General features: G+C 47.2%; 10 protein-coding genes across 10 annotated transcripts; 5 read left to right on the top strand and 5 right to left on the bottom strand.

Moving 5' to 3' along the window:
• Positions 1 to 760: 760 nt before the first annotated feature.
• N7516_007794 (zinc-binding loop region of homing endonuclease-domain-containing protein) lies at positions 761 to 1,246 on the top strand (the record flags this gene model as incomplete). Its single annotated transcript, XM_057220514.1, has 1 exon — positions 761 to 1,246. One exon carries the CDS (start codon positions 761 to 763, stop codon positions 1,244 to 1,246), a length of 486 nt encoding a protein of 161 aa, XP_057074605.1.
• Positions 1,247 to 2,454: 1,208 nt separating this feature from the next.
• On the top strand, positions 2,455 to 4,190 carry N7516_007793 (cystathionine beta-lyase; the record flags this gene model as incomplete). The annotated part of the gene is made up of 3 exons (XM_057220513.1): positions 2,455 to 2,520; positions 2,578 to 3,257; positions 3,308 to 4,190. 3 exons carry the CDS (start codon positions 2,455 to 2,457, stop codon positions 4,188 to 4,190), a joined length of 1,629 nt encoding a protein of 542 aa, XP_057074604.1.
• Positions 4,191 to 4,325: 135 nt separating this feature from the next.
• On the bottom strand, positions 4,326 to 6,234 carry N7516_007792 (class I adenylate-forming enzyme family protein; the record flags this gene model as incomplete). The annotated part of the gene is made up of 5 exons (XM_057220512.1): positions 4,326 to 4,762; positions 4,815 to 4,939; positions 4,993 to 5,081; positions 5,126 to 5,859; positions 5,919 to 6,234. The coding sequence occupies 5 exons, from the start codon at positions 6,232 to 6,234 to the stop codon at positions 4,326 to 4,328; spliced, it is 1,701 nt and encodes a 566-aa protein (XP_057074603.1).
• A 1,142-nt stretch (positions 6,235 to 7,376) lies between these two features.
• Positions 7,377 to 8,885, bottom strand: N7516_007791 (prolyl hydroxylase family protein; the record flags this gene model as incomplete). Its single annotated transcript, XM_057220511.1, has 2 exons — positions 7,377 to 8,548; positions 8,603 to 8,885. The coding sequence occupies 2 exons, from the start codon at positions 8,883 to 8,885 to the stop codon at positions 7,377 to 7,379; spliced, it is 1,455 nt and encodes a 484-aa protein (XP_057074602.1).
• Positions 8,886 to 9,486: 601 nt separating this feature from the next.
• On the top strand, positions 9,487 to 10,062 carry N7516_007790 (S-(hydroxymethyl)glutathione synthase; the record flags this gene model as incomplete). Its single annotated transcript, XM_057220510.1, has 1 exon — positions 9,487 to 10,062. One exon carries the CDS (start codon positions 9,487 to 9,489, stop codon positions 10,060 to 10,062), a length of 576 nt encoding a protein of 191 aa, XP_057074601.1.
• A 442-nt stretch (positions 10,063 to 10,504) lies between these two features.
• N7516_007789 (uncharacterized protein) lies at positions 10,505 to 12,013 on the bottom strand (the record flags this gene model as incomplete). Its single annotated transcript, XM_057220509.1, has 2 exons — positions 10,505 to 11,393; positions 11,445 to 12,013. 2 exons carry the CDS (start codon positions 12,011 to 12,013, stop codon positions 10,505 to 10,507), a joined length of 1,458 nt encoding a protein of 485 aa, XP_057074600.1.
• Positions 12,014 to 13,627: 1,614 nt separating this feature from the next.
• N7516_007788 (uncharacterized protein) lies at positions 13,628 to 14,469 on the top strand (the record flags this gene model as incomplete). The annotated part of the gene is made up of 3 exons (XM_057220508.1): positions 13,628 to 13,700; positions 13,768 to 13,900; positions 13,959 to 14,469. 3 exons carry the CDS (start codon positions 13,628 to 13,630, stop codon positions 14,467 to 14,469), a joined length of 717 nt encoding a protein of 238 aa, XP_057074599.1.
• Positions 14,470 to 15,512: 1,043 nt separating this feature from the next.
• tyr1 (uncharacterized protein) lies at positions 15,513 to 18,580 on the top strand (the record flags this gene model as incomplete). The annotated part of the gene is made up of 10 exons (XM_057220507.1): positions 15,513 to 15,741; positions 15,802 to 15,926; positions 15,980 to 16,282; positions 16,337 to 16,600; positions 16,668 to 16,681; positions 16,789 to 16,869; positions 16,930 to 17,358; positions 17,431 to 17,725; positions 17,798 to 18,000; positions 18,064 to 18,580. 10 exons carry the CDS (start codon positions 15,513 to 15,515, stop codon positions 18,578 to 18,580), a joined length of 2,460 nt encoding a protein of 819 aa, XP_057074598.1.
• Positions 18,581 to 19,378: 798 nt separating this feature from the next.
• Positions 19,379 to 20,176, bottom strand: N7516_007786 (rhamnogalacturonan acetylesterase; the record flags this gene model as incomplete). The annotated part of the gene is made up of 1 exon (XM_057220506.1): positions 19,379 to 20,176. The coding sequence occupies one exon, from the start codon at positions 20,174 to 20,176 to the stop codon at positions 19,379 to 19,381; it is 798 nt and encodes a 265-aa protein (XP_057074597.1).
• Positions 20,177 to 20,624: 448 nt separating this feature from the next.
• Positions 20,625 to 25,781, bottom strand: N7516_007785 (uncharacterized protein; the record flags this gene model as incomplete). The annotated part of the gene is made up of 11 exons (XM_057220505.1): positions 20,625 to 20,740; positions 20,809 to 20,893; positions 20,948 to 21,802; positions 21,853 to 22,005; positions 22,058 to 22,180; positions 22,247 to 22,536; positions 24,098 to 24,197; positions 24,252 to 24,361; positions 24,417 to 25,110; positions 25,161 to 25,501; positions 25,550 to 25,781. 11 exons carry the CDS (start codon positions 25,779 to 25,781, stop codon positions 20,625 to 20,627), a joined length of 3,099 nt encoding a protein of 1,032 aa, XP_057074596.1.
• Positions 25,782 to 26,373: the final 592 nt, after the last annotated feature.

Here is a 26,373-nt window from a genome sequence, read left to right as displayed (position 1 = left end):
AACTACGGAAAACGAAGCTTCCTAGATAATTAGAATAATAAAAATATTAACTCACGATAAGATCGTCGATAAAAATCAATATTAACGATAGGATCGTTAGTCGAAAAGTAGAGATACGGAACGGGCCGAAAAACGCGTCCTATAAAAGAAAGTGAAAACTCTAATTAGTTGAAAATTTCAACGAAAAGATGCTCGGAGTCGTACGAGCAAGGGCTTATAACCTATCAGATGAAATACAGGCTATGTAGGAATGAATGTTAACCTCAAGGGATTAATATTGTAGACTCTAGAGAGAAAGAAAAGAAGAGAAGAAAAACTAGCTACTGTCTAACCATTATCCTAAATCCTATGTGTCGGGATCACATGCGGCCCCACATGGCCGTCACGTGACTCCAACATCTTTTCTTTCTCTCCAGAGTCTACAATATTAATCCCTTAAGGTTAACTTTCATTCCTACATAGCCTATATTTCATCTGACAGGTGTGTTGAACTCCTAGGCATGCATGCATGTTGTTTGCTACAGACTGAGCCTTTTGTTTGCTATTTGTTGTTTGCTACAATTGAGCAATGTTGACATGGTTTGCAGGGTATATAAACCCCTGCATGATTAGTTTTAGCAAAAAAGAATCTTTCTCCTTCTTTCTCCCACTCTTAGTAGTAATCTACCATAGATTGCTCATCACCAAGTTCGACAGAAAAGTCTGCAAGCGGAGATCAGATCTCCTAGATCCTCACACAGACCGCTGCGCAACCACAATCATGAACCTAAAGAAGGCCTTAAGGCAACGATGTATGCTTGATCCACAATATGCACAGTCTATCATCGACAAATACGATAAGGACTCTGAATCGCAAGGGTGGTGTCGCCTCGTATCCCTTAAACCTACAAAGCGAAATGGCTATATCCAGCTATCCTGGAAAGGTGCAAATAAATTTGCTGTTATGCAGCAGGTGGTCTTATGGGCTACAGGCCGTCAAGCTCGGGCCGGAGAGGATGCTTCTCATCTATGTCATCAAAAGCAATGTGTGAATGGTGACCATGTTATACCGGAGGCAAAGCAACTCAACCAAGTCCGTAAAGGATGTCGAGTCTGGGTTGACTGCAACCACTGCGAGCGGAAAATCTTTCTTTGTTGCCATGAGCCTCCTTGTATCAAGTACTGTGCGGGCTTTCGCGACCACCATCATTTCATGAACAATGGGATCTGTAAGAAAGTTGTCGACGAGCCAGCTCTAGACAATTGATGTTGGACGATAGGAACTAAGGTCAAATATTGTTAGAGCATCAGGTCATATGACCTACATGGCTATTACCAGCCAAGTCTTCAAGAAAAAGAGTGCATTACTAAGTGTTGGAGATCACGTGACAAACATGTGGGGCTGCATGTGATCCTGCCTGACAGGACTCATGTTTAGACCGTAGCTAGTTTTCTCTCTCTTCTCCAGAGTCTACAATATCAATTCCCTTCGGGTTAACATCCTTTTCTGCGTAGCCTGCATTCCATCTGACACTAAGCGCACAACAAACATGTTGACCTAAGCGAGGACTTGGCATGATTATGTAATTAAGTAATTGTTGCGAGATCACGTGATCTCCCTGCTTGCTCCTAGTCATTAGTCCCCACTTGTAGATAGTTCTCTCTCTCTCTCTCCCTTTCCTCTCTAAGCGCAATAGACAACTTTCCAGTTTACCTGTATCTTCTGTCTAAGAGTAATGCCTAGTTATAGGCCGCAGCTAGTCAACCAATTGAAAACCATGCGATCCTTACAGAATCGCAACTTGCAAAGCGTCCAAAAAGATGGTGATACGTCTATTTGTATGCTTATGAAAACTTCATTTCTGATACTCGTGAACCGTCCAAAAAGATGGAGATGTCGCCGTTTGTATGGGATAAAAAGCTTCATATTGTGTAACAATAATTACAATACGATGTATAGAGCGGTGTGGTACAAAATAAGGCATTCAGGCACCAAATCCCCCACTTTAAACTGTTTTGACCTCCTGAGCACTATAAGACTGGGTAAAATGAGACTGAAGAGTTCGCATTTCTGGAGAAGTGCAGATACTGGAGCAGCCAGTGATTGCGACCAGAAATCAGGATCCGAAGACATGGCAGAATTGAGGAATTGAGTTGGATAACAGGGACAAAAGACCTTTTTTATTCTTTGGAACATAAGGCATCCAGTCGCATCCGATCAGTGAACCTTCAGCTGCACATGTGGGCATTTGTGTGGACCGTGTATCGCCTAGTAATGTGATACCAGTGGGGGCATCAATAGATTCTGTCGTGTTTACGCCGAAGAACCCACTAGCTTTGTCCAAGATCGGCCATTACACTCAGCTTTTGCACAGACCAGCAACCGGTCAAGTCCAGGATAATGGAAAAGCAATTATACAAAGTATATGAGCAATCACTTGCCCATCTTCACCCACTACACAACAACTAACCGAAATGCCTTCTCAACCTCCACCCTCGTATCCCAAACTAGGTTACCCACTGCCTGATCAAGATCCTTATGTACGCCTGCTATCACTTCCTCACCACCACCACGTTTTTAGCTGACGAATATGCAAGGGCATCAGTGTTTACCTCCCCACCTGGCGTGACACGCTGGGCTGGGCGAGTCGAGACCCTGCTGTGCTAGCGCAGCTGAAGACGGGTTATCCGAGATTCTTCATTCCCCATGTGGTGCGTGAGCTTGCATCACGATTGCTGCAGAAAGCCAATCCATTGTTATCGGATGCTCGGATCGATCAATCAGAGGTTTGTGCGCTTCTGATCGCAGGCCATAGATCGGCTTTGGAATGTCAGGCATACTTGCAGCGCTGTGGAAGTACGGAGAGTGTTGTGCTTCATGCTACTTTAGCTGGATCGATTCAGATGGTTTCACGGAGTCAAACACTCACTAAGGACAGTGTTAGCTACGACGAGCTTTATTTAATCACCCATCCGGAAGATCTGGCTTTGGAGGCAAAGGCATTCTGGCAACACACTGGATCTGGTATTTCCAGCCGATGCGCTGTCTACTGGTTGGAGTATAATTCCCCCATGCCAAGGGAAATCCCAATGAAAGAGGCGGTTAAGGCAATGTCTATCCTCCACGATCGAATCGCTTCATCGTTTAGTACAGACTCTATCAAGGTTGCTCCTAGCGACGTGATTCTATACCCAACCGGCATGTCTGCCATCAGCCAAAGCGCAAAGGCCATTCAAGACTGGCGTGGGAGAAATGACATCCGGGTTGCAGTGTTCGGGTAAGTTTAGCCCAATAATATAGAACCAAGCATACTAAATCATCCTGCAGCTTCCTCTATGTCGACACCTTCAAAGTCCTAAGCAGGATCCACGCCATCGACTGCGTCCTATATGGCCATGCATCCTCCCAAAACCTAACTGCTCTGGAAAATGACCTCGAAAATGGAATGAAGATTGACGCTCTGTACACCGAATTCCCCGGAAACCCCCTCCTCAACTCCGCAGATCTGGACTATCTCCACCAATTATCTACCCGCTATGGATTCCTCCTAGTAGTTGATGATACAGTCGGAACCGCTACCAACCTCGCTCTCTTCCCCAGCTGTGATGTCATCTGTACCAGTCTCACTAAGATGTTCAGCGGTGGGTGTAATGTGATGGGCGGTAGTACAGCTCTCAACCTAAAGTCACCATGGTATAATGAGATACGACAGGCTTTTTCCCAGCAGCCCAACGAGCCATACTTCCCACTCGACGTCCTCGTCATGGAAAAGAATAGTCGTGATGTCGCCAACCGCGTTCGAAAGGCAAGCTCTAATGCAGAAAACCTCGTCAACATTCTTCGCTCCCACCAAACTGTCTCTGAAGTATTCTATCCAAAGGGTATCGCATCACAATCCGTGTACGATCGATTCAAACGCCCAGGCGCCGGGTATGGGTTCTTACTTTCGATAACATTTAGAACACCGTCCGCTGCGAAGGCTTTTCACGATGCATTACATGTCGCCAAAGGGCCTAGTCTAGGGGCAAAATTTACATTATGCTGTGCGTATACGCTACTGGCACATTTCAAAGAGTTAGAATGGGCAGCCCAGTTTGGGGTTCATGAGCATTTGGTGAGGATTAGTGTTGGTGTTGAGGATCTGGAATTGCTGAAAACTTTGACCTGTAACGCTCTAGATGCAGCGGCCGCAGCAGCAGCAGCCGAATAATCTTCAATGATATGAATGATATTGTCGGATTTTTCAGTCTCATCGTAACTTAACTTCTTGGACAATCAATCAACCTCACATTGCAGCATGCACTTCGACGTCCACCACGTAGAGACCTCTCCTAACAGATACACATTACCTAGCAGCACCGCCCGCCCAATCCCAAGCTCTCCTCCCAATTTCCGGTTCTTCAGTTGCCAAATTCCACGCCTGCACATTGCCATTCTCGCGCTCTGCATCCGCAAACAGAATTTCCCGAATCTTGGGCTTGATCGGTTTTCCTGAACCCGTCCGAGGAAGCGGATCTGGATTTCCAGTGACACATCGTAGCATAGTAGGCAGTTTGTATATCGGGACCCCCTGCTCTAGAGCAAGCCAGCGACGGAGGTTTGTAATTTTAAGACGCTCTGAGTTTATATCCACGCCGTCCTTGACAACCAGGAGAGCAGCGACTAGCTGGTCGAATTTGGGGTCTCGAACGCCGACGACTAAGACATGAAGTACTTCAGGGTGTTTGTGGAGGGCGTCTTCAATTTCAGGGGCGTAAATCTTCCAGCCTTGGAAGCGGATGACTGGTCCATGTCAGTATACATTCTATGATAAGGATGCTGTGTATAGAATCACCATCATGTGATGCTCGACCAAGCACAAAGACGCGGTTATTTTCCAGGCGTCCAACATCGCCGGTTTTATAGAAGCCTTCACTATCGTAGATATTGTTCATCACGTTAGGATCACTTGAGAGATATCTGCAGATGGTTAACACAGCCATGTATACTTTCTTCAACCTTCAAGTACTGACCTCTTCATAATCTGTGGCCCCCTGATACATATCTCCCCTTCCTCGCTTAGCTTCACCTCCAAATTCGACGGAGGCGTTCCACAGCAATCCTAAACCATCAGTATCAGGCTAACCAAACACCAAAATAACTTACAACTGGTACATCCTCTCCATCCTCCCAATGCGTCGTCGAAATCAACCCCGCCACCTCCGTCGCTGAATAAAGTACAACCAACGGCCGATCTCCCCTCAACTCTTTCCAAACCACCTTCGCCTTATCCGAAACCCTCATCGCTCCAGACGCTAATAATTTCAGCCCCCTTAACCCCTTAACCCCAGCCTCATACTCCTCCCCACTCTCCTTCCCCAAACTCTCCAGTAACCCATCCAGCACCGACGGCGACGCAAACATACACGTAACATCGCCCTTCTTAATCCGTCCCCAAAACCAGTCGGGCGTATACACGGCATTACAGAACTCGACACACGTTCCTGCGTACACGCAGGTAGTGAAGAAGTCGAATCCAGCACCCCAGTGCGCAGGCATTTGATGCAGCCATAGGTCGTTGGGTGTGAGGCCAAGTTGTTCGGCTTTTGTGCGGAGGCCGATCGCGGCGCTGCGACGCGAGTAGAGGACACCTTTGGGAGGGCCGGTTGTACCGGAGGTGTAGAGTAGGACGAAGCCTCTTTCTGGGTTGCACTCTTCGCTGTTGGAGGAGAGGGTGAAGGCTGGTTGGCATGTGGTGGGTGGGGTGTAGGTATAGGTTGGTGTGCTGGTTACGGTGGATATGGACTGGGCATGGTCTGTGGCTGTTGGGGAGGATGCGAGGAGAGAGGCGTTGCAGACGCTGAGGAAGTATTTGGCTTCTTCAGGGAGGACCCGTGGTACTATCCAGGTTAGTTGAGTATAGAATGATAGAATGTATGAAATGTCTTGGGAGGCTAACGAAGAGGCACTGCGACAGCACCCAGGCTATAGATGGCGAAGAACAAGACAGCGTAGTGATATCCGGCTGCTGCCAACAGTCCAATAAACACATTGTCATTTTCGTCTGGACTGGACAATCGCTTTTTCGTATCTTCATTGAGGCGGTTGTAGATGTAATCTTTTTGTGTTAAGATATCGTGTAGGAAAGTACTCCCAGTTGCTTGTGTGCCTTCAGCAGCATCCTTGATCACTACAGCATCTGGTGATTGCTGCCAACGCTCAAAGAGCTGAAGCAAAAATGGTTCACTGGGAACTTTATGCTGAATCCGCTCCATGATGAACTTATTCACTATAGAAAATGAGGTTGCAGTTGGTTAATCGCAGGTGGCAGACGCGGCCCTGTTTATCTAAGTGGGGTGAAAACCAAAATCAGAGACCTAAACGTTCGAGAGCTAAAATTGCTGAAGATAGAATAGTCAAATGGATCTACCCAAACAAGTATTTGCCGTATCACATGTTTGTCTGCATAGTCATGGATAACCGGAACATTTTTCAGGCAGGACAGAGAGCTGGTTTGACGAACTGCAAGGTTCGGATGGCATAGCTGGCTTCTGCTTACCAAAAATAAATAAAAAACTAAAAAGCCTAAAAAGGAGGGGGGAAGTAGGTGGGAATTCGCTTTTCTGGGTGTTCGATCGATCGATGAGGTTGAGGATCGTCGGTTGAAATGAAGCTAACCGCTAGCTTCGTATTGTGGTCCTGAGGTATGTAATAATGAATGTCCAGTCACTGTATGCCCAGTTGAAAATCTGATCATTTTAACAAAATTCGGCCATTCTGTGTGTATTCTCGGGAATATTGTTCTAACTAACTAGTTAACTAGTTACCTAACCTAGGTAGTTACTAGTTATTTACTGTATCTTCGACCCACCTCGTGTAGCTCGCGCCATGCAAAGGCCTGCAACGCAGGTGAGCGAATCCAACTTCAATTGTGGCGTTAATACCGCCAATGCCGTTATTCTCAGTGAAGGGGTTAAGGCGTGAGACCCAGACTTCAAACAATATGTACTTCAAACAATATGTACAGGGATTCGGAGACATAGCATTTGCATCTAGAAATACCCAGCGATCCTCTCTAAGCAAGATGAATAAAATAACACGATTCTCGCAAGCGATCATGTTCTCAGAATATCTCAGTTCGAGTTAACAAAAGCAATGAAACCAATAGAAGCAAAAGATCTCCATTTCCGAATGTTGAGTGCCATATCCTACCTATATTCTATAAAGACACAGTGTGGCATGACGTCAAAATATGATATTCGATCAGTCTAGTACTATTTGATTGCGGTCTTCCCAGATGAAATATAAAAATTGACATACCTTCTAACACTTCATAGCTCTCATTTCCCGTGACTTTTTTTTTTCAATGGCATTTTGATGGCAAAAGGCCAATTCTACATAGTTCATGTCTTGATCATCACACTTCGCCAGGCTTCACATCATACTCTACGTCAGTCCGAATAATATATTTTGCCCCCTTCCTCACCCCTGTACCTTCATGTAGCAAGGCCCCATTCGACTCCCCATGTGGGAATATCGCAACAGCTCCCATCACAGGTCGCACTGGGTATCCATTCAAGGTTCCCTCCCGCGGGGCTGGCATGAAGAACGTCGTCTCCCCGCCCTCAAACTCATCGTTCAGATATAGTAGGAAGGTGTACATCGAGCTCTGCTTCTTTTCCTCGGGCGAAGAGTCATACACGTATGTGTCATCCGGGAGAATACCCGACGGTGGCCAGGCTCCGTCAATGTGGCAGCGATATTCAGCTCCGGGCACGTACCTGTACACACGGAAGCGTCGATTGACGCCTCGGACCATGCGACCGTTGATCGAGGGCGGCACATACGGGGAAATTCGCTTCCAAAGCATGTCGTGGAATGTGGTGTCGATGATCCAGTAAAAGTTGTGGGCCAGAATGCTTATGTCTCCATCTTCGCGAAGGGGCGCGTCCGGCAGGAAATTGACAGACTCACCAGCAGCGATGATCGCCCTGCATTCAGCGGCGGAAAGCACATTGAGAGCGAGGCCAAGGCCAGGGACGGCGGGGTGTGCGTGGTATGTTATGGAAGGACCGACGGGAGCCAATGGGACGGCATTCGGGGCGGTGGTATAGAGGATCGCGGGATGGTGGTTGGGAGGTTTGCGGAGTGGGCCAGGGGTTTGTTCGATGACGCGGAGGGCGGATGGAGACTTGGGCGCCTCGTCCAAGATTGATCTGTCGAGGACTGAGGCGTAGACCGGGAGTGGTGTTGTCGAGGGGCGTAGGTCCCAGATGGATTGGAAGGCGATGGGATTGGTTGAGTCGACGGCGTCCGTGTTGGTGTCAATCGGGGTGCTAACGCGCAGGATGGCATCAAGGACACCGAGGATTTCCATTTCCTTCACACTGCGCATAACGGGGACATGACCTTGTGGTTTGGGCTGTGTGGAGAGGCCGCTGACGACGTCCAGATCTCGTACCCAGCGACACAACGCTCCGATCTTAGGTTGTTCCCCCCGAATCCTCATCTCGGCGAGCAAGATCCTAGCTTCAATGTATTTCTCGTCCACTAATGCACCGGTTATTCTGGCTGTCAAGTTGGCGCCCTCTATCGAATCATCTGGTTAGTTAAGAGTCCTAGAGCAGGGACAAAGCGGCATACCGGCGGTGTTGAGACCTGTAGTGCATGTCTGGCGGAAGTCATAGATTGCGACTCGGAGGTCCTTGCATGCCTTCGACTTTGTTAGACTGGGGTATTGTGCAAGCGCTGTGAGGGTCTCGATTGTGATGTCGAGTTCCTCGTCCGAGACGACGGCATTGAGATGTGTGGACTCGTGAGGTACGCCATCGGGAGGTGGTGTTAGATCCGGGACTGCCTTGGGAAGCTTTTGTGGGAGGTCGACCTGTGCGTTGCGCTTGCGCTTGGCTGCTTTGGACTTGCCCATTATTTTTTATATATATAACTATATATATTGTATATAGACTGAAGAGTTCAAGTGTTCACAATTTCACAATTTCACGAGTGCAGTCCACGGGATATTTTGCCCGAGAATTCCGACCCATCACCTGGTTTTACTTGGATTATGTAAAATCACGGGGGAAGGCCATCTTTGTCAGCTCTCGTTGTAGCCCTGCCCGGACATCAACATCAACCGACATCTTCAACATCCAAAGACTATTACAGAGTACAGTCAATATACAAAATAATATATGAGAATTGGAGATTTCAACAGACTCCTCATGATGAATTTCCCTTCTTCCCCTCAGAAAAAAAAATAAAAAAGATCGGTATAGATCCCGAGACTAAGTTGATGGGAAATTATTTCCCCATTCAGGATCCGAACCCCTACCCCACCAATAGGCAATCTATACCTATCGTGCTCATATACTGCGGTATAACGCTCCGGTTGCCGTTACCCCTCATGAGGAGATCTGAGGAGATCTGAGGATTGATGTTGGGGCTTATATTATATATAAATGGGGTTAACATTCGCTCTGAATTCTTTATTGAACTCAATAATACTTCCTCATTTTCTATTTCTCATCATGGCACCCTCTCTCCACCCTCTTATCGATAATGGCATCACACCAGGCTCCAGTAGCTTCTCTGGTGGAAAGCTCCACTGCCGCTGCGCCTCCGACCAGGTCGAGATCACCTTGAATAGCAATGTTGCCCACAACCACGCTTGTGGCTGCTCCAAGTGTTGGAAGCCATCTGGTTCTCTCTTCTCTATTGTCGGAGTTGTACCTCGGGATGCTGTGTCGGTGACAGCGAATGCCTCGAAACTTTCGATTGTGGACAAAGAAGCTACCATTCAACGCAATGCCTGCAAGGACTGCGGTGTGCACCTCTTCGGACGCATCGAGAAAGATCATCCTTTTAAGGGTCTCGACTTTGTACACGTGGAGTTATCCGATGAAACGGGCTGGCAGGAACCACAATTCGCCGGTTTCGTCTCATCCATCATTGAACAGGGTTCTCACCCCAAGGAAATGGATGAAGTGAGAGCCAAATTCAAGGCCGTCGGACTGCAGGCATACGACGTGCTGTCGCCAGTGCTGATGGATCTGATCTCCACTTTCACGGCTCAGAAGTCCGGCATCAGATTTGCCAATTTGTGATCTAGAAAAAGTGTTATGATTCATGTACTTAAAGGGTGGGTGTTGGCAGAGGTGGTTGGAGTTTGAATTCAGAGGGGAACTGTGGAAAGGAGTATACTTGAACATAAGTCAAATAACTAGTGTAGATCTCAAGTTTTATGTTGACAGTGAATATTGGCTCCTTTGGTAGATTATTGTACGGAGTAGATTTTGATGAAAAAGAACATATATTTCTGCCTGAGGCCGCCAATTTGCTCTCCCCTCCACCACCGGCACCTTTCATAGTCCCTTATTCACTAGCTAAATCATCCACGGATGCATCTTGAACCTATCTTTTTCCTCATCCCTTAATTATTCTCTTCCCGTATCTCCAGAACCCGGTTTATCAATTTCCCTATCCGGTTCCCTCAATGTAGCGACCAATCTTCAGATTTTTCCACGGGCTCTGATCGATCCATCTTTCTTACATACGCGCTTTGAGCTTCTCAGCCGTTTCCTGGAGCGGATACTCGTGGTGCTTTGTTTTGCTACGGACGCGTTCGCCGTCTTGGGGTGTGATATACCGAGCTTCCACTGCGGGGTTGTACCCCAACCCAGAAACCCTGCTAATATCGTCATCAGGAATAGGACGGCTGACCTGTCCATCGGCTCGTTTATAGATCGTTACCACCACTGCTCCCCCCAACCCGAGATTGTGTTGCAAAGCGACATCAGTGCCAGGGACCAAACGATTGTTGGCCCAACCGCGGAGCTGCCAAGTGAGTTCCGCACACTGAGCTAGCCCTGTGGCTCCTAGAGGGTGACCTTTTGAGATCAGCCCACCAGATGGGTTGACAACTAGGCCGCGACCTCCATACGTGATGTCCCCTCGAAGAACCATCTCATGGGCTTTTCCTGGCTCCGAAAACCCAAGTGCGTCAAGCAACAGAAGCTCGTTGGTGGAAAAACAATCGTGCAGCTCGCAAACCCCGATATCTTTCGCTCTGACACCAGCCTCCCGCATTGCCAGCTGGGCGGCTTGGCGCGACATATTGAAGCCGACGAGGTCTATTGCGCTTCGGGAATATACCTCTGGTCCATCGGTCAATAGCTGTTGGCCAGCCATCAGAATAGCCTGGGATTTCAGGTGAGGTCGCGCATCCAAGAACCGTTGGGATACAATGATGGCCGCTGCGGCGCCATCACTCGTTGGGGAGCACTGGAGCTTGGTCAGGGGTCCATAGATCTGTGTCTTCGGGTCCAAAATCTGATCCAGGGAGTATGCAGTTCTGAACTGGGCGTACGGGTTTCGCTGGGAGTGTTCATGCGACACCCGAGCAATTTCAGCGAAATCTTCCGCTTTGGCACCATATCTGTTCGCATGGTCAGCACCAAGTCGAGATCCAAGTCTTCGGGCGCTCTACTTGTCCATGTACTCCTGTCCGGCATTTCCAAAGTACTGAGCATTCCGAGGGCTTTGGTGTTTACCGAATGTGTCCTCCATAATTTTGGTCGATGGACCTAACGGACTGGGCCGATCGTCGCATACACTCCTGATTGAACCCGGGCGCATCTGTTCGAAGCCGACGACAAGGACACAATCTGCCTGTCCTCCTTTGACTAGAGTACGTGCAAGATGAAGACCAGTGGATCCAGTAGCACACGCGTTGTTTGTATTGTAGACTGGGATCCCCGTCATTCCTAGCTGGTACATGATCCGTTGACCAGAAGTGGTGTCGCCGTAACAATAGCAGGCCACACCTGCCTGTACATCATCGTATGTGATATGTGCATCGATTAGAGCTTTGACTGCTGCTTCATATCCAAGTTCTGGATCTGTCAGGACAGAGACATGGTAAGCACTGAGCAACATAGTACTATATCGACAAGAAACCACGTGGAAAGGAATAATCTTACATTCACGAGTGCGACGCGGCTTCAGGAACTGGGTCATCCCAACCCCCAAAACGTAAGATTGAGACTGATATGTCATAGTGAATCGTGAAGATCTAGCAAAAGTTGTGAAACTTAAAGTTACTGAACCGGGTCATTATTTACCTTCCAGGGCTACGTCCATATAAACAACTCATTGGTAGCCGAGCTTCCGAGGTACGTTACCTTTTCCCCTCATCACCTTCATTTCCTTTGGAAAGACCGTGAAGCCGACTGTGTGATACCCTGGTCTTATTCGGACTATATACATATGTATAATAGTTCTCATATAGCCTATTTAAATTGCTAAAGATTTCTTCCCAACCCCGTAAATAAGACTTATTGCAGGCTAATACTCCCAACATGAGTATCAGCCAAGGGACTTTCATTGTGAAACGGCAAATAGTGCCTAGGTGCATGTAAATCGATGTAGTTATATAACTATGGGATGGCTAGGTAGTTTATTGTCTAAGACACGGTCTATGGATGAGATTCTCACAATTCCACTTGCAACTAACTTCAACCATCAGGTTGCACTTGATATTCCATGTGCATTGGATACGAATCAAAAAAGTGCTTTCGTCTTTGAGCCCCTAGTTCTCGGTACTTCGCTCTCGGCCGGTTGACACCAACTCCCTTTTCTTCGATAACTGGCATGTCTCAATGGAAGACCGCGTAGGAGAAGAAAACGAAGGGTTTTAAATGATTTTGAACTACATAGGGGAATGGGTGCTTGGTCTCCCGAAATCATACTGAATGCTGTGATTTTGCAACGTCTTCAATCAAACCATAACTGTACAAGGCCTGACATCACTTTCAGTAGATATTGTCATGATCCGAGCGTTTAATCGGTGAATTTCGTGCTTTGCTAGAATATTACTTCGGCAATCTACCCCATCTAATGCCCTATTTAATGTGGAGCATCTCCATGGCCTTGAAAGCGGGGATATTGTTATAGATCGTCGTTGGCCATATACGGGGGTAAACTCATCACTTGGAAGTAACATTTCTTTATTTTTTACTTTTGGTGCTACATTAAAAAGAGCAGATATGACAACTACTAGAATTTTCAAAGGCTGTCCCTTGGTTAGGACTACCACACAAGCCTTGGAGCATCGCGAAAATGGTATCCATTCAGCTTCATATTTGGGAGATTCTCAATTCCGTTGCAATCACGCTTCACCACATGCTAATGGTCCCTTGTCGGGATTCGAATTCTTGATCTGACACATGTTCTAGCGGTGAGTTTCTGATATTCGTACAAGTATGGAAGTGATCAATGCCTGAAACATCCTAGGGACCATTTTGTACACAGATTCTCGCTTATTATGGGGCCGAGGTTCTCAAGGCTGAGAATCCCACAGGGGGTGTATGTCCTTGGCTATCTTTCTTTGGTCCTATTTGTGGTAGATTTGATACTCACCAGGTACACAGGATGGCACTCGCCCGTGGCGAACGGCAACAGAGAAAGATATTTGGAAACCCACGGGCAAAGACATGTCTGCATATTTTGGCGCGATCAATCGGAAAAGATGCCTATCACCTTGAACCTCAAACAGGACCAAGACCGGGAGATACGTTTTCGACTTATGGCGTCAGTAATCTCACTCAATCTTAATTCAACAATTTCCCGTACTAAATTTATCACGGAGTAGAAAACTTTGTTCCAGGAAAGATGGTTAAGATGGGCATTGGATATGAAAAGCTACGAGAAACCAATCCACTGATCATACATGCAAGCGTCTCTGGTCAGTGCTCTATCACCATTGATTCATTTCCACTGTAAGCACGGTGTATTTCTGACTTCAATACCAGTAGGATACGGCGCCAGTGGTCCATATTCACATCGTGCAGGTTGCGACGCCATTGCCGCAGCCGAAGCAGGCATGCTACGCAATCACTGGCGAGCGCGACGGACCCCCAACATGACCTGGTCTCGGTCTCACCGGTATGAGCACCGATCTGTACCTGCACGGGGCAATTGTGGCTGCATTTTATGCTTGCAGGGATACAGGTCGTGGCCAGAGAATTGATGCATCCTTATTTGAGAGCCAGGTATGGTTGCCTTCTGATGTGGCAATGTCCTGGCTGAATGCTGGCGAACATGCGAAGCATTGGGGTACAGAGCATCCAAGTATTGTCCCTTATCAAGCTATCAATACACAGGACGGCCACTTGGTTATGGGCACTACGGACACCCGCCAGTTTCAAAGCCTTCGCCATTTGATGAAGCCATCGGGCTTGCCGACTGACCCACGGTTTGTTGACAACAGCCCTCGTGTCCAAAATAGGGCCGAGCTAAAAGGTATGCATGAACCAATCATAAATGCTAAGGCGACGGAAGCCTGGCTGGCTGTCTTAGAGGGTAGTGGATTGCCATACGGACCTGTGAACACGATAGAAGAAGTGTTCTCACACCCACAAACAAATGTGAGGGATATGGTCTACAGTCTTCCTCACAAATCGTCAGTGTCTGAGAAGATCGGAGTACTAGATTTGTTCCTCATCATGGCCTGACTCTACATACACTAATACAGGCAATCATTTAGGAACCTGTCAAGTTTAGTGAGACACTCAACTTCGACGATCGCCGCCAAGTCTAGGGGAGCATACAAATTGCACGCTTGAGGGGATGTGATTTTCACCGAAGGAGATTAGGGCAATGCGAGAACAGGTATTGTATGACGATCCTGCTAAGTGGTTGGCTAAAACTATATATATACATTTATGTTAGCATTGTTCCTTGTTTCCCCAATTTAGTGCCAGAAAAGAAAGGAAAACATAAACGCAAATCGACCGCTGGGCCTCGAGAACCCAGGTTACAGTTAGTTATTGAGTGCGGCTGGCGCAAACGATGCCGTAGCAAAATTGACCGAGTCCACCCAAAGTCGCCACTCGTTTGACAGGAGTTGGCGTAGCTGAGGTGTTGAATTACAATACTTAAGCCATATGGCTAGCTGAGATAGCTGAAATAATTCAATGAATTCCAGTTTGTGTTAATTTCCAAGCCAGCATGCAGGCCAAATGAAAATCCCGTATAACAGTTGGTTGGTGATGGCTCAGAACACCATCAAGCCCCCCCTCTCTCTTTCTCTCTCTCTCGGGGTTGAGGTCAAAGCTGTATATAGCTATATGTGGTAATTGTGAAGCTGACTGCATCAGAGAATTAATTTTGGCGGGGAACGAATACCTGTCTTGTTTGGTCGCTAATAATTTCCTCTCGCTGCACGAGGGGTTGTAAGAGGCGTTGTCACTCATGAGCTGGGCTATGCTCTGATGCGAGGCTTGCATTAAATGTGACAAGACAGCACATGAACCAGCATGTTCTGATGGGTCCAAAGTCCCATTCGATGTCGATCAATAATTCCTTTTTATGTAGTTCCTGACTGCTGTGCTACCATCGCAAGGCGTGAAGGAAATAATATAAAACACTCACTTCGATCCGGTCCTCCAAGTAAAGCTTTCCCTAAGTTCGAATGCACCTCTTCGGGCGATTGAGAAAAAGTTCTTCCAAACGAAGTATTACTTCAACCATTTCAATCATCTCAACACCAGATAGAATGGCATCTGAATCATCTGCGCACGAGTACTACCAGATCCAAGCCCGGTTTCCGGCCAAAGATTCTAATCCTGATGATGGCATCAACCGCAAGGTCTTTGTCCGGCAGGATATCGACGAATGGAGTGGCAAGAAGTCGAACAAAAAGCAAGTTGATCTTTTCATCCTAGCTCTGGACAATTTCCAGAAGTTGGACCCTGAAGAAAGACTCTCGTACTTTCAAGTGGCTGGTAAGTCCTGCCCTTAATTTATGGGTTTTTGTTTACGGTATTTGACACGCTTCTGATCAGGTATTCATGGACAACCCTTTGTGCGATGGGATGATCCTAGCCCAGAGCCCATGAAAAATGGCTACTGCTTCCACTCTCATGTGATATTCCCAATTTGGCACCGGCCGTACGTGCTGCTTTTTGAAGTAGGAGGACCTCTTTATCTGAGACAAACTGGGTAATACTGATTCCATTCTAGCAAGTCGTGTATGATATCATGATCAAGGAGATTATCCCTCAATTTCCGGAGGCCCATCAAGCTTCATGGCACGAACAGGCCGAGTCGTGGCGTCTTCCCTTCTGGGATTGGGCACGAAACGGTCGCGTCCCTGACTTGGCAAAATACCCTACTATCACTGTTGCTAGACCGGAGGGCGGATCGATTCGAATCAACAATCCTCTGTTTCAGTTTCGCATGCCCACAGACAAGCCGATGCGAAGCGAGGGCGTCGGTACTGAAAACACATGGGAAAACGACAGCGAACAGGAAGAGTACAAGAATGTACGTATACGTAAGATCTAGGCCAAGTGGAAACAAACGAGCTAACTCGACTAGTTCGGCAATGCGATCGGAACCAGCCGTTGGCCGGATGAAGAGGACCAGGATCCAAACAGTGAGGGCTGGCGACACGGTGTAGTCAACAACCGCAAAGTGGCAGATGCCTTCAACTCCCACGAAGGATACAATGACAAGAATCATGGTCCTGCGGCTGAAATGGTCTATCGACTGCTTAATGTGCCCATGGATTATACTACCTTTGCAAGCACCAATCCCACCTCGAAAGATCAAAACGTTGATGAGGACTTGAACATAGAATATGTGAGTATAATTTCATTTGATACATCACGACACAGCACAAGAACTAACCGGAAATTCGCACGAATAGATCCACAACAATATGTAAGTACTTCATCGCCGCTATAGTGTCATCGCAGGGGGATTTCCATGTCGACGTCTGCTGTATGGTATTCTCAGTCGCTTCAAGCACTAACAATAGTGTTCCACAGTCACGGGTGGACAGGTTCTGCAGGACATATGGGAAATGTACCAGTTGCCTCTTTTGATCCGTTGTTCTTCTTGCATCACTGGTAAGTATACCCTTTTTGACCAGCTAGAAGTGAAACTCCGATTAACAGTTTCTTTCGCAGCAACATCGATCGTCTATTCGCTATTTGGCAAGCTCTCAACCCGGACAAGTGGATGGATAACATTCCTCCCGACAACACTACCATCCGTGATTCATTTGGCAAAGAGCACCCCGTGAATGGAAACACGCCTCTTCAGCCATTTAGGCGTGATGCTGAGGGTAATTACTGGACCCCTGAAGGAATTAGATTTCCTCCCAATCTAGGATATTCCTATCCAGAACTGCCACGATGGGAGACTAGATACCATCAGGAGGATGGAACACTCAACCAAGTTCTGTTCAAGGAAAATATCACCACCATCATTAATACATTGTATGGTGTGTCGCGTGATTTGGCATTGGATCCCAAAACTCCAACCCCGGAGGGCGTTGAGGCAATTGACGGTGGGCTCAAAATTCCCGACTTTGCCTTCAGTGTTCGCTTCTTGAAGTAAGTTGCCCTTCAGGAAATATTATGTTACAACAAGAAGTGATAGTTAGCTAATCATTCTAAATAATTCAGATATGCATTGGGGGGCCGACCTTTCTGGGTCAAATTGTATCTCGCCCAAGAGGACGGCATTCAAACCCCACTGACAGACTTGATCGCTGAGGTGTACAACTTCAGCCAAAAGCCCGAGTTAGATGGTTCGTCGGTCTGCGGGAACTGCACAAAGGGACAAGAATTGCGTGTCAAGTCAACTGCTTACATCCCAATTACCCCGGTTCTCTACAAGCTTATCCGGGGTGGACGGAAACTGAAGTCGTTGACTCGCGACGAGGTTTTGGCGTATATCAGAAAGCGCGCATACTGGCGGGTATTCAAGGCAAGCAAACCCTAACCATTGACTCTCACCCTCCCTTGTGTGTAAATCGCTGACCGTTCGCAGAATGAGAAAGAATTACCCCGCTACGACGTTGAGAAGCTGGAGCTAGAAATCATTGGCAGCAGCAATGACACCAAGCACTTCACCAACCCCGCTATTGCGCCGGCCTTTGAAAACTTCAAGAAAGAGCCTACTATCACTGGCGGTGCTGATGGAGCGCTGGATCCAGAGCTGAAGCAGGCGAAGATTGACCCACCAGCTCCTCGGTAAGCTCCCAACCCCACAAATGAAGGGATAGACATGAGAACATGATCGCTAACTCCAATCAGTCCGAAACGACCAAGAGCGAACCTACCACTCCATGGCAGTCTTCGATTCCAGCAGACTCTCAAGGCAGACAGCGTCATTCTTCTCGAGTCTTCAAGCGTGGATCCTGTCAAACCTGACGATGGCCTTGACATGACCCAGATTTCAATCATGGATGCAGACAATGACACCATCTTCCATATCTCCATTCGCCGAGCTCAAGGTCAAATTATTTTCAATGCCAAGATCGGTGGATCATGGGGTGAGGAGGAACGAATCAACATTGCTCATCGCTTCGACAGTGAAGATGGCGCGACAATTTTGATTCATGACCAAGGAGAGGGCTTCGAAGTCTCTATTGATTGGGTCCATGCAATTTGGTTTGTTAAACGTGTCCAGGGAAAGACAGCACAGTCCATTCGTTACGAACTTGGTAACAAGGAGGGAACTTCTGTTTTCTCCGATGATCTTGAAGTGCGCACCTATCCTTCGATGAAAGCTTTGTTCCTTCAAAAGCATGCTCATGAGGAGGAGAAGTAGACATCTGTCGTTGATCCGCAGTTTGATAGTGATACTAGGGAAGCTAGCAATAGTAATTTGATCAAATTTATGGGGTTGTGAATACCTGGTTTTGGGCTAGGCTTTGAACCAACATGACTACAGACGTAGAAGGGCCCTGGAGCGGATGATCCGCTCACGTGATCATAGCGCAGGTCACGAGGGAATATCCCAAGAGGTCCTGTTGGATGCCTTGGTGCCTGAGGCATCTAGCCCTACATGAGACAGTACTACAACATAACTAAATAACTAGCTTCTCTCTTCCTTCTTCTCATTCTCTCTCTCTGTCCACTTTGATATACGAATCTGCATGCATTGTTTCCCCAATTGAATCATAGCAGATGCTCCATCAGGTTCACAACTCCACAACCCCACAACCCCACAGTATAATCTACAGCTCTTTCCGCTACAGTCGCCCATACATGTGATACCTATGTATATTTTTACTATGAAGCTCGAAAGATCCAGGTGTCTTGGTAGGAAGCTCATGACGAACTAGAACGACAATGATATTGTGCAGAATAGTACAAAAGACGGTGGCTCTAACATCCCAGCTGCCTGGGTTTTTTTCGACGGATCCTGGAATGGTCTGTAGTAACGAGCCTTGCAACGGGAACTGCCCAACCAACATTGATGTGAACATGAGACTGTGGAGACCTACTTCTAGTCTAGGTTTGAACCAACATGACTACAGGCATAGAAAAGCGCCTTTGATATTGGAATGGTGCCTTGTATTCTTGGTATATAAGTGATTCTCTGCGATCCCAATCCTTGGCTGGGTTAAGGCCAGTAATAAATCCCATGGTCAATATCCTTCTTAAGTTTACTGTCCAAGCGTAGATATCCAAGCTTTTTCAAGGCATCAAATCTGTGGGTAATCAGCTCGGCCACAATTCCCCCGAACAGAACACTCCCTGGTACGTTCAGATGTGTATAGTCCGCTGGGTTGAGGTTGTACGTAAATGCATTTTCTGGCCCGATTGCATTGAGGTACTGGGTACTAGCTTCATTCAGGTCAATGTAGGCAGCATGGGAGCGATGGGCCGCAGTGATGGTGGCCATAGTCTCATTGGCGAGACTCATGACGATACGCAGTGACCCTGTTGAGTTATCGTAGTTGCGCCGAGACAGAGGAGTGACGAGAATGGGTGTAGCCCCAGCATCAGTAGCCTCAGTCACAAATTTCTCAAGATTGCTGGTGTATTGTGACAATGAAATGTTCGCAGCTGGCTTTTGGTCGTTGTGCCCAAATTGGATTGTCACAAATGGATGATAGTCGTCTCGAACTTGTCTCACGGTCGTTAAAACGTCATCCCAATCACCTCCATCTCGAAAGCTAACGGTAGTTGCACCGTTGTGGCCAAAATTGCGACCGGCTGCTCCTTTAAAAAGAGTTTTGTTGAGAAAGCCGTCTCCCCATCCTCCACCGTTCGAGGATTGGGTAGCTGTCGTGCTGTCACCCGCAAGAACAAAGAATGGGGACTTTGGCAAGTGTTTGAAGGCACTGGAAGGATACGCCTGAACATAAGATAGGATACTGAGGAGAGCCACTCCGGTATCTTTCAAGCCCATTCCCATTGTTGTGTCCCTGGATGTAATCCCGTTAAGTCATGGGGGATCAGAATCATTTTTTACAAAAGACGTCTTTTGATCTGAAGTTATAGCACTCCGATGTGGGGGAATAGAGCTATTTCTCCCGTTGGTGGAAATCTCTTGATGCAGAAAAATTGATTTGCGGGGTTTTGATGAATGAAGTGGCGACATTCCAACAAATTCTCGCGGCCAAATACCCCGAAGCTACTATGGCCAAGGAACAAGATGTTTGAAGGAATTCTCCATTGGCTATCGTCTACGTGGGACCTTGATATGTTAACCCGAGGTCCGTTGTCGGATCTTCTTTTCAGTTTCCCCTCCCCTGGTGTCGACTTTTACGGCGATTGAGTACGATTTGGCGTTTGTAGCAAAAGATTCCAAGTCAAATTCATAGAATACCTCCATTCTAACAGCCCCACGTTGGCTCAAAGGTTCAAAGCTCCAGTGTCTTGGACACAATTTCCGCCACTTTCACCAATTCCTCGTCGTGCATGTTCCTACAAACAAGCTGCACACAGCACGGTGCTCCCTCGATGTCATCAGCCACATCTCAAATTCCAAATCAGCATTAAATTCATCAATCATAATAGGTGATGGGTGGAAAATATAACACTTACAGGGAGGTTTGTAGTTCACACTCCGAATGAATGCCTTGTCGGCGCTCTTATTCGCCTTCCCATGCGGAATGATGCAGCTCGGGTACTTAGAAAAAAAAAAGTTAGTTCAGCGCCGTGAGACTAAAGAAGATGAACTTACATCCATCACGTTCCAAAGGACGGTGTAGGGCACAAAGCCAAACAGATCATGAGGTTGAGCGGTACCTTGGTAGCCGGGCATGATAATGGCGTCGACTTTTGCCTGGATAACGAGATTGCGAAACTCTTCCTTGATGTAATTGCGCTCCTCGTTGAGGTCATACAATCCTTCAAGTGTCAATGGGGCATACCCATATGGCATGTAGCTATGGTGCAGAGATGTCGAAGCCAAAGCAGGGATGATGGGTTCCCCACTGGCAGCAATGTGCTTAAATGGAGTCTGAGCTGGATCCATCGAGTACATACGAAATGCCAGCGCACAGGCATCTCGAATAAGCTGGGGCTTCAGGGGGATGATCTCATTTCCAGCCGCTTGGAGCTTTTCAGTTGCTTTTGTAAGTGTTCGCAGAACCGGTGGATGCAAAGGGAAATGGGGATCCTCCTCGATAAACCCGAGTCGCAGGGCGGACTTGGGGGAAATGGTGCGCCATGGCGAAAACAAAGCCGAAGAATCCAATTGCCATGGGTCTGTATTAGTCACCAGTCTCATGAACAGCTCCAGATCTCTGACTGATGTTGTCAAGGGTCCTGCACAAGCCTTGATCCCAGCCAAGCCTCCACGAGCAGAGCTAGTCTGGCCCCCATATGGAATGCGGTCCGCGGAAGGTCGCAATGCGTAGATCCCGTTGCAGATAGCTGGGATTCGAATGGAGCCAGCAATGTCTGTACCAACACCCAGCACCGATCCTCTCATGGCAATCAATGCCCCTTCTCCCCCAGTCGACCCACCAGCGGTAAGATTCGATCGATAGGGGTTGAGGGTCCGGCCGAACACGAAATTGTGCGAATCAGCGGCCTAAGTACTTTGAGTAATTGTGACACGTTTAGGATCGTAAGAGCACTCACCATCATTGTCTGGGGAACATTTGTCTTCACATATGGGACAGCTCCCAGGTTAAGCAGAATCTGAACTACCGGAGAGGTTGAATTCACAGGGCCGTTTTTGATAAACGAAGTAAACCCAATCGTGGACGGAACACCATCAATGTTGAAGCAATCCTTTATATGACATCAGTAAACCCAAATTCGTTGTGCAAAGTTGTCGTCGTACCTTGAAACTGATGGGCAACCCATGCAACGGCCCAACAGGTGTCCCTGTTTTAGATAATATCTCATCCAAATCTTTCGCGCGTTGTAAGGCACGGTCAAAGAAAGTCTCCGTGAGGCATCGAGTCTGTGAATTCATTGTAAGACGGTGGCTAAGCTTTTGAAGGATCATGTCAATCATCTCAACACATACCACTTGCTGTGCAATCGCAGCGCGAATGCAAAATGCTTCAGTGACCTCATAGGCAGAGAGCTCTTGACAATGGATCTTGGCAAGCAGATCAGTTGCATCATATTTCTCGGTTATCTCGAGTTGTCTTGCCGACAAAATTCCCGACTGGCGTGGAACACCTAACACATTCATCCCAGATGTCTCGGATATCTGGGTCAGTTGTTCCGGGATTCGCCATTCAGTTGGAATTTTAGCAGCGTCCTCAAGTTGCTTCTTGTGCACAAGCACTTCCCATGATTCAGTCTCCATTGCTGACAGTGTGTGGTACTGTATGTTGAGAAAGGATGAAAGAGAACGAAGAATAGAGAAGGTCGGAGATGAGGAGAGAAGAGAAAGAGAAACAGAAAGTGAAGGTGAAAGTGGAAGATATTTATATCCAAGGCAGAAAGCGCAGAAGCCAACGCATCAAACATGCAAACATGTGGGCATACAAGAGAGTCCAGTAAATTACTCAAATAGGCTCAACACTAGAGACGATATCTATAGCTACTTCTCTGTTCTCACTGAACTCCTTTGTTCTTTTTGAGTCCACATAGTAGTCTTCGAACGGAACATTACCGCCCTTTGAATTATAGGATCTACAACCTAGCACAAGCCCAATGTAGCCCCAAAGTGATATACATCGGTGGAAATCTCTCGACCATACAGATTTGTTCCGGCTCAGAGAACTTGATAGTCTCTTCCAAATCTATCGCATGACCATTCGAGCCACGTATGGACTCGCAAGCCTCGGGAAAGCTACATGTAACTAAGTAGATACTTACATTAAGGACCCTGGTAAAATAAATTCATCTCCCCAAGCACTATTTTCCATTATCATTAGTTCATTAGTTCCATGTTTTCATTAATATAGCATATGGCTTATGGCTTATGACTTACCGGCTAAAATGAAAATATTGGCTATAATCGAAAGTGATTTCCAGAACGAGATCACACGTGCCATCAGGTACTGTTATCACGGTGAGGGATAGATACATTCAGGTGCTCCCCAAATCTCACCACTATTTCTTCTTCGGATTTCGGGACAGTACGAAAAGCAAGTACCTGAGTTTAGGTTAGTTATAACCATTTACTTTCAACCTGGCAAGTCGATTTGATATAGCATCCTGACCTCCATGCCATGTCCCACCGATTCGACCCTCAACCTTCCACTACGAGACGGAATATCCGACTGCCACTGCGACAACTTCTCCAATAATCCCACCACCGGGCACAACTGGACTAGCGGATGTTAGTACGGTACTGTGTACTGGGACTATGGTCAGAAAGACATACAAGGATCGGCCCATACCGTACATCTCAGAAATGTGATCCAAAAAGCAAACACAATATGCCTCGAGTTTTAACAACTCTGCACCTACATTGGGTAGAGCGGACGGGGTGTCTTCGATTATAAGAGGCCAGCCAGCCTCTTTGGACACGGTACACTTGTAGCAAGTTGGATCGTTTTCACGGTGATGATTCCAGTCAATAGATAACGGATATATCTAGGCTTATACTGGAGTATCGGTGAAACGCATATTTTCTCTCCTGCGGCTTCGGACAATGTTTACAATTCCAAGCTTGGACTAAACAATATTTCCGTTGGAAATAACTCGGAATTCTCAGTGGTTCGACGAGTCAAACGCGGCCAACTCAGTCCACTGATGCTCCAACTCCCGCATTATCCAGGAAGTGCGCCATCCTAGCCCTTTTTCCACTTGACTCAAAAATTGCAATGATCCTTCCTGTTCGACAACATTCCGAAGACAGTACCCAACTAAGGACAGGTCAGCGGGCAAGAGAGTCGAGGGATATGGAGCGCACACGAACAGCGATGTAATAAATGTGATGCCATGAAATAGGCATTCTCTACGCTTTCGTTGGACAGCGACAAGCCGATAACCATGACAAGATGATCGGCAATCGTTTTCTAGGATTTGTATCAGCCTGCAAATATAGCTTCCCAGAGCTTCGGTTTGGCTACCTCCTGCACACGCCTTGTACGGGCCCTTTCATAATCGCTCATACTTTGCGATGGAGATTCAGACAAGGTGAGGAAAATACAGGCCGAGTGATAATACTGCATTCCAATCACTTCAGTTGCGGTCAGTAACTTTAGGTCTCATTGTCATTGGGACTGGAGACATACCTGCCGGCGGGGATATCATCCATATAACTGGGAAAGGCCGACCATCAGCCACGCTTAATGCTTGGTACCTAATAGGTTGCCAGGTTGTGGGCTTTGCGTGATTCCACTCGTTCACGCTGTCCGATATTTGGCGCCAGGTATCCTGTGCCACAATATGTCCAGGCGCATCGCAGCATAGTTGTAGGATGCGAGCGCAATGATATATGATTCTATTAGCGCAAGCAGCATCATTGTGGCAGTGAAACATTGACGAGCGCTCGTAATTCTGCAAGTCGAGTTGTAAAGGTTGATGCTGTACTACCGATGCATAAATAGCTTGTCGCAAGAACTGCCAGCTGACTGCCTCTGCAACCCCTCCAGAGGTCGCAGAGCGGGCCATAAGATTCACCAAACGATTGGACCCAAGCAGGTGAAACTGTTGGTCGGAGTTCGTTTCCAGCTCCTCATATATGCGAAGAATCACGACCGCAATGAGCATGTTCTCGTCACAATTTGTCTCGGCTTTATCCAATGCTGCGATTAATAATTTCAAGCATTGACCATGATAAGCCGAGGCCTCCCAGTCACTATCGTTGGCCAAGATGGCATCATGTCGCGCCGACAGAGCTAGGATGGCTTGCAATACCATGTTATTCCCCAATGCCCGCCTTGGGACTTCAGTGCTGAAATGTGAATTAATATCACAAACATCGGCCTATGAAGGTCAGATATGTAACGGTAACGGGAGACTCGCTTGTAGCTCACCCAGGGGGCTAGTTTCTGGATGAAGTAGCGGATCAGTGAGGCCTCTCTTAGTGTCAGTGTAGAGCCATTGTCTGACACGAGGCTGATTGGACTGTTCGTAATGTCCTGGTGAGGTCGACTCTCATAAACTGGGCTGCGAGCTTGAGCGTGATATGTGTTCTCCGATTGAAAATCTTGAGTCCATACACTGCGACCATTTGATACCGGGTCTGATGCTGGAGTATATTGTTCCAAAGCACCATGTTCATCCCCAACCGATTCTAGGGCTGGCGTGTTGCATTGTTCTACAGCACTACGGTCGTCTCCAGCCGATTCCTCATTCGCCTCAAGGACGAATGTCACTAGATAAGATCAGTACATGATCAAAATAATAGGCTCTAGACTCCTACCTGGCTGTGACACGTCCACCCAAACTTGCTCTTTATCCCAATCCAGTTCGAATCGAGCAGTAGCACCATTACTTTTCTGGTAAACGTGGTGAACAGGCTTGAACTGGAAGCGGGGATCAAGATGACACGCCCGACCAAGTCGCAAACATGGAGTGCAAGTTGATGCACCGGTGGGAATCACACATCGAATATGTCGATGACGACACCTTCCACAGCCCTTGCCTACTCTCATAGAGATATCAGCTCAAGGTGGCTCTTTATCGAGATTCATCTGTGTTGAACCTCCGAACATGATACCGGGGACGGGTTCCCCGCATATGCTGAGTCATCATTTTTTGGGAAGTTCCAAGAAAGTTTTCGACTTCCATGGTTTGCCACTCCTCGGTACCAAAGCCTTGGGACTTTGGGGAAGGACCCGACAGGCATAAAATCGACTTCTTCAAAAAAGATTTTGATACTACAACATCCATGGATTCTTCTAAATGAAATAATGAAATTCTTTCTCTCTTCATACCTCCGGACTTTCAGTGATGTCAGTCCATAAGGGCATTTTGAACCAGACCGAGCCGCCAAGAGCTGCCAATTCTGTTGCCTATCCCCCATTCAACACTACTACTCCATGTGGAATAGCCGAACAAGGGTTGCAATACTACATTACATAGTTACTCCATACACAAAAATAGCAACACGGCTTCGGTGGTATATTCAGCGAGGATTAATTCAGGGCAGGTAGAGAATGATTTGGGGAAAACTGGACTCGCGCATCCGGTCTCCCGATCTGTGTCTGGAATGAAAATTGCATACAACAAACAACAAACAACAGA

The sequence above is a fragment of the Penicillium verrucosum genome (genome assembly GCF_028828655.1).
Source record: "Penicillium verrucosum strain IBT 35672 chromosome Unknown utg000002l_segment0_segment0, whole genome shotgun sequence".
NCBI classification, from domain to species: Eukaryota; Fungi; Ascomycota; class Eurotiomycetes; order Eurotiales; family Aspergillaceae; genus Penicillium; species Penicillium verrucosum.
The sequence above is the reverse complement of the archived record's forward strand: the minus strand, read 5'-3'. Positions and strand labels throughout refer to the sequence as shown.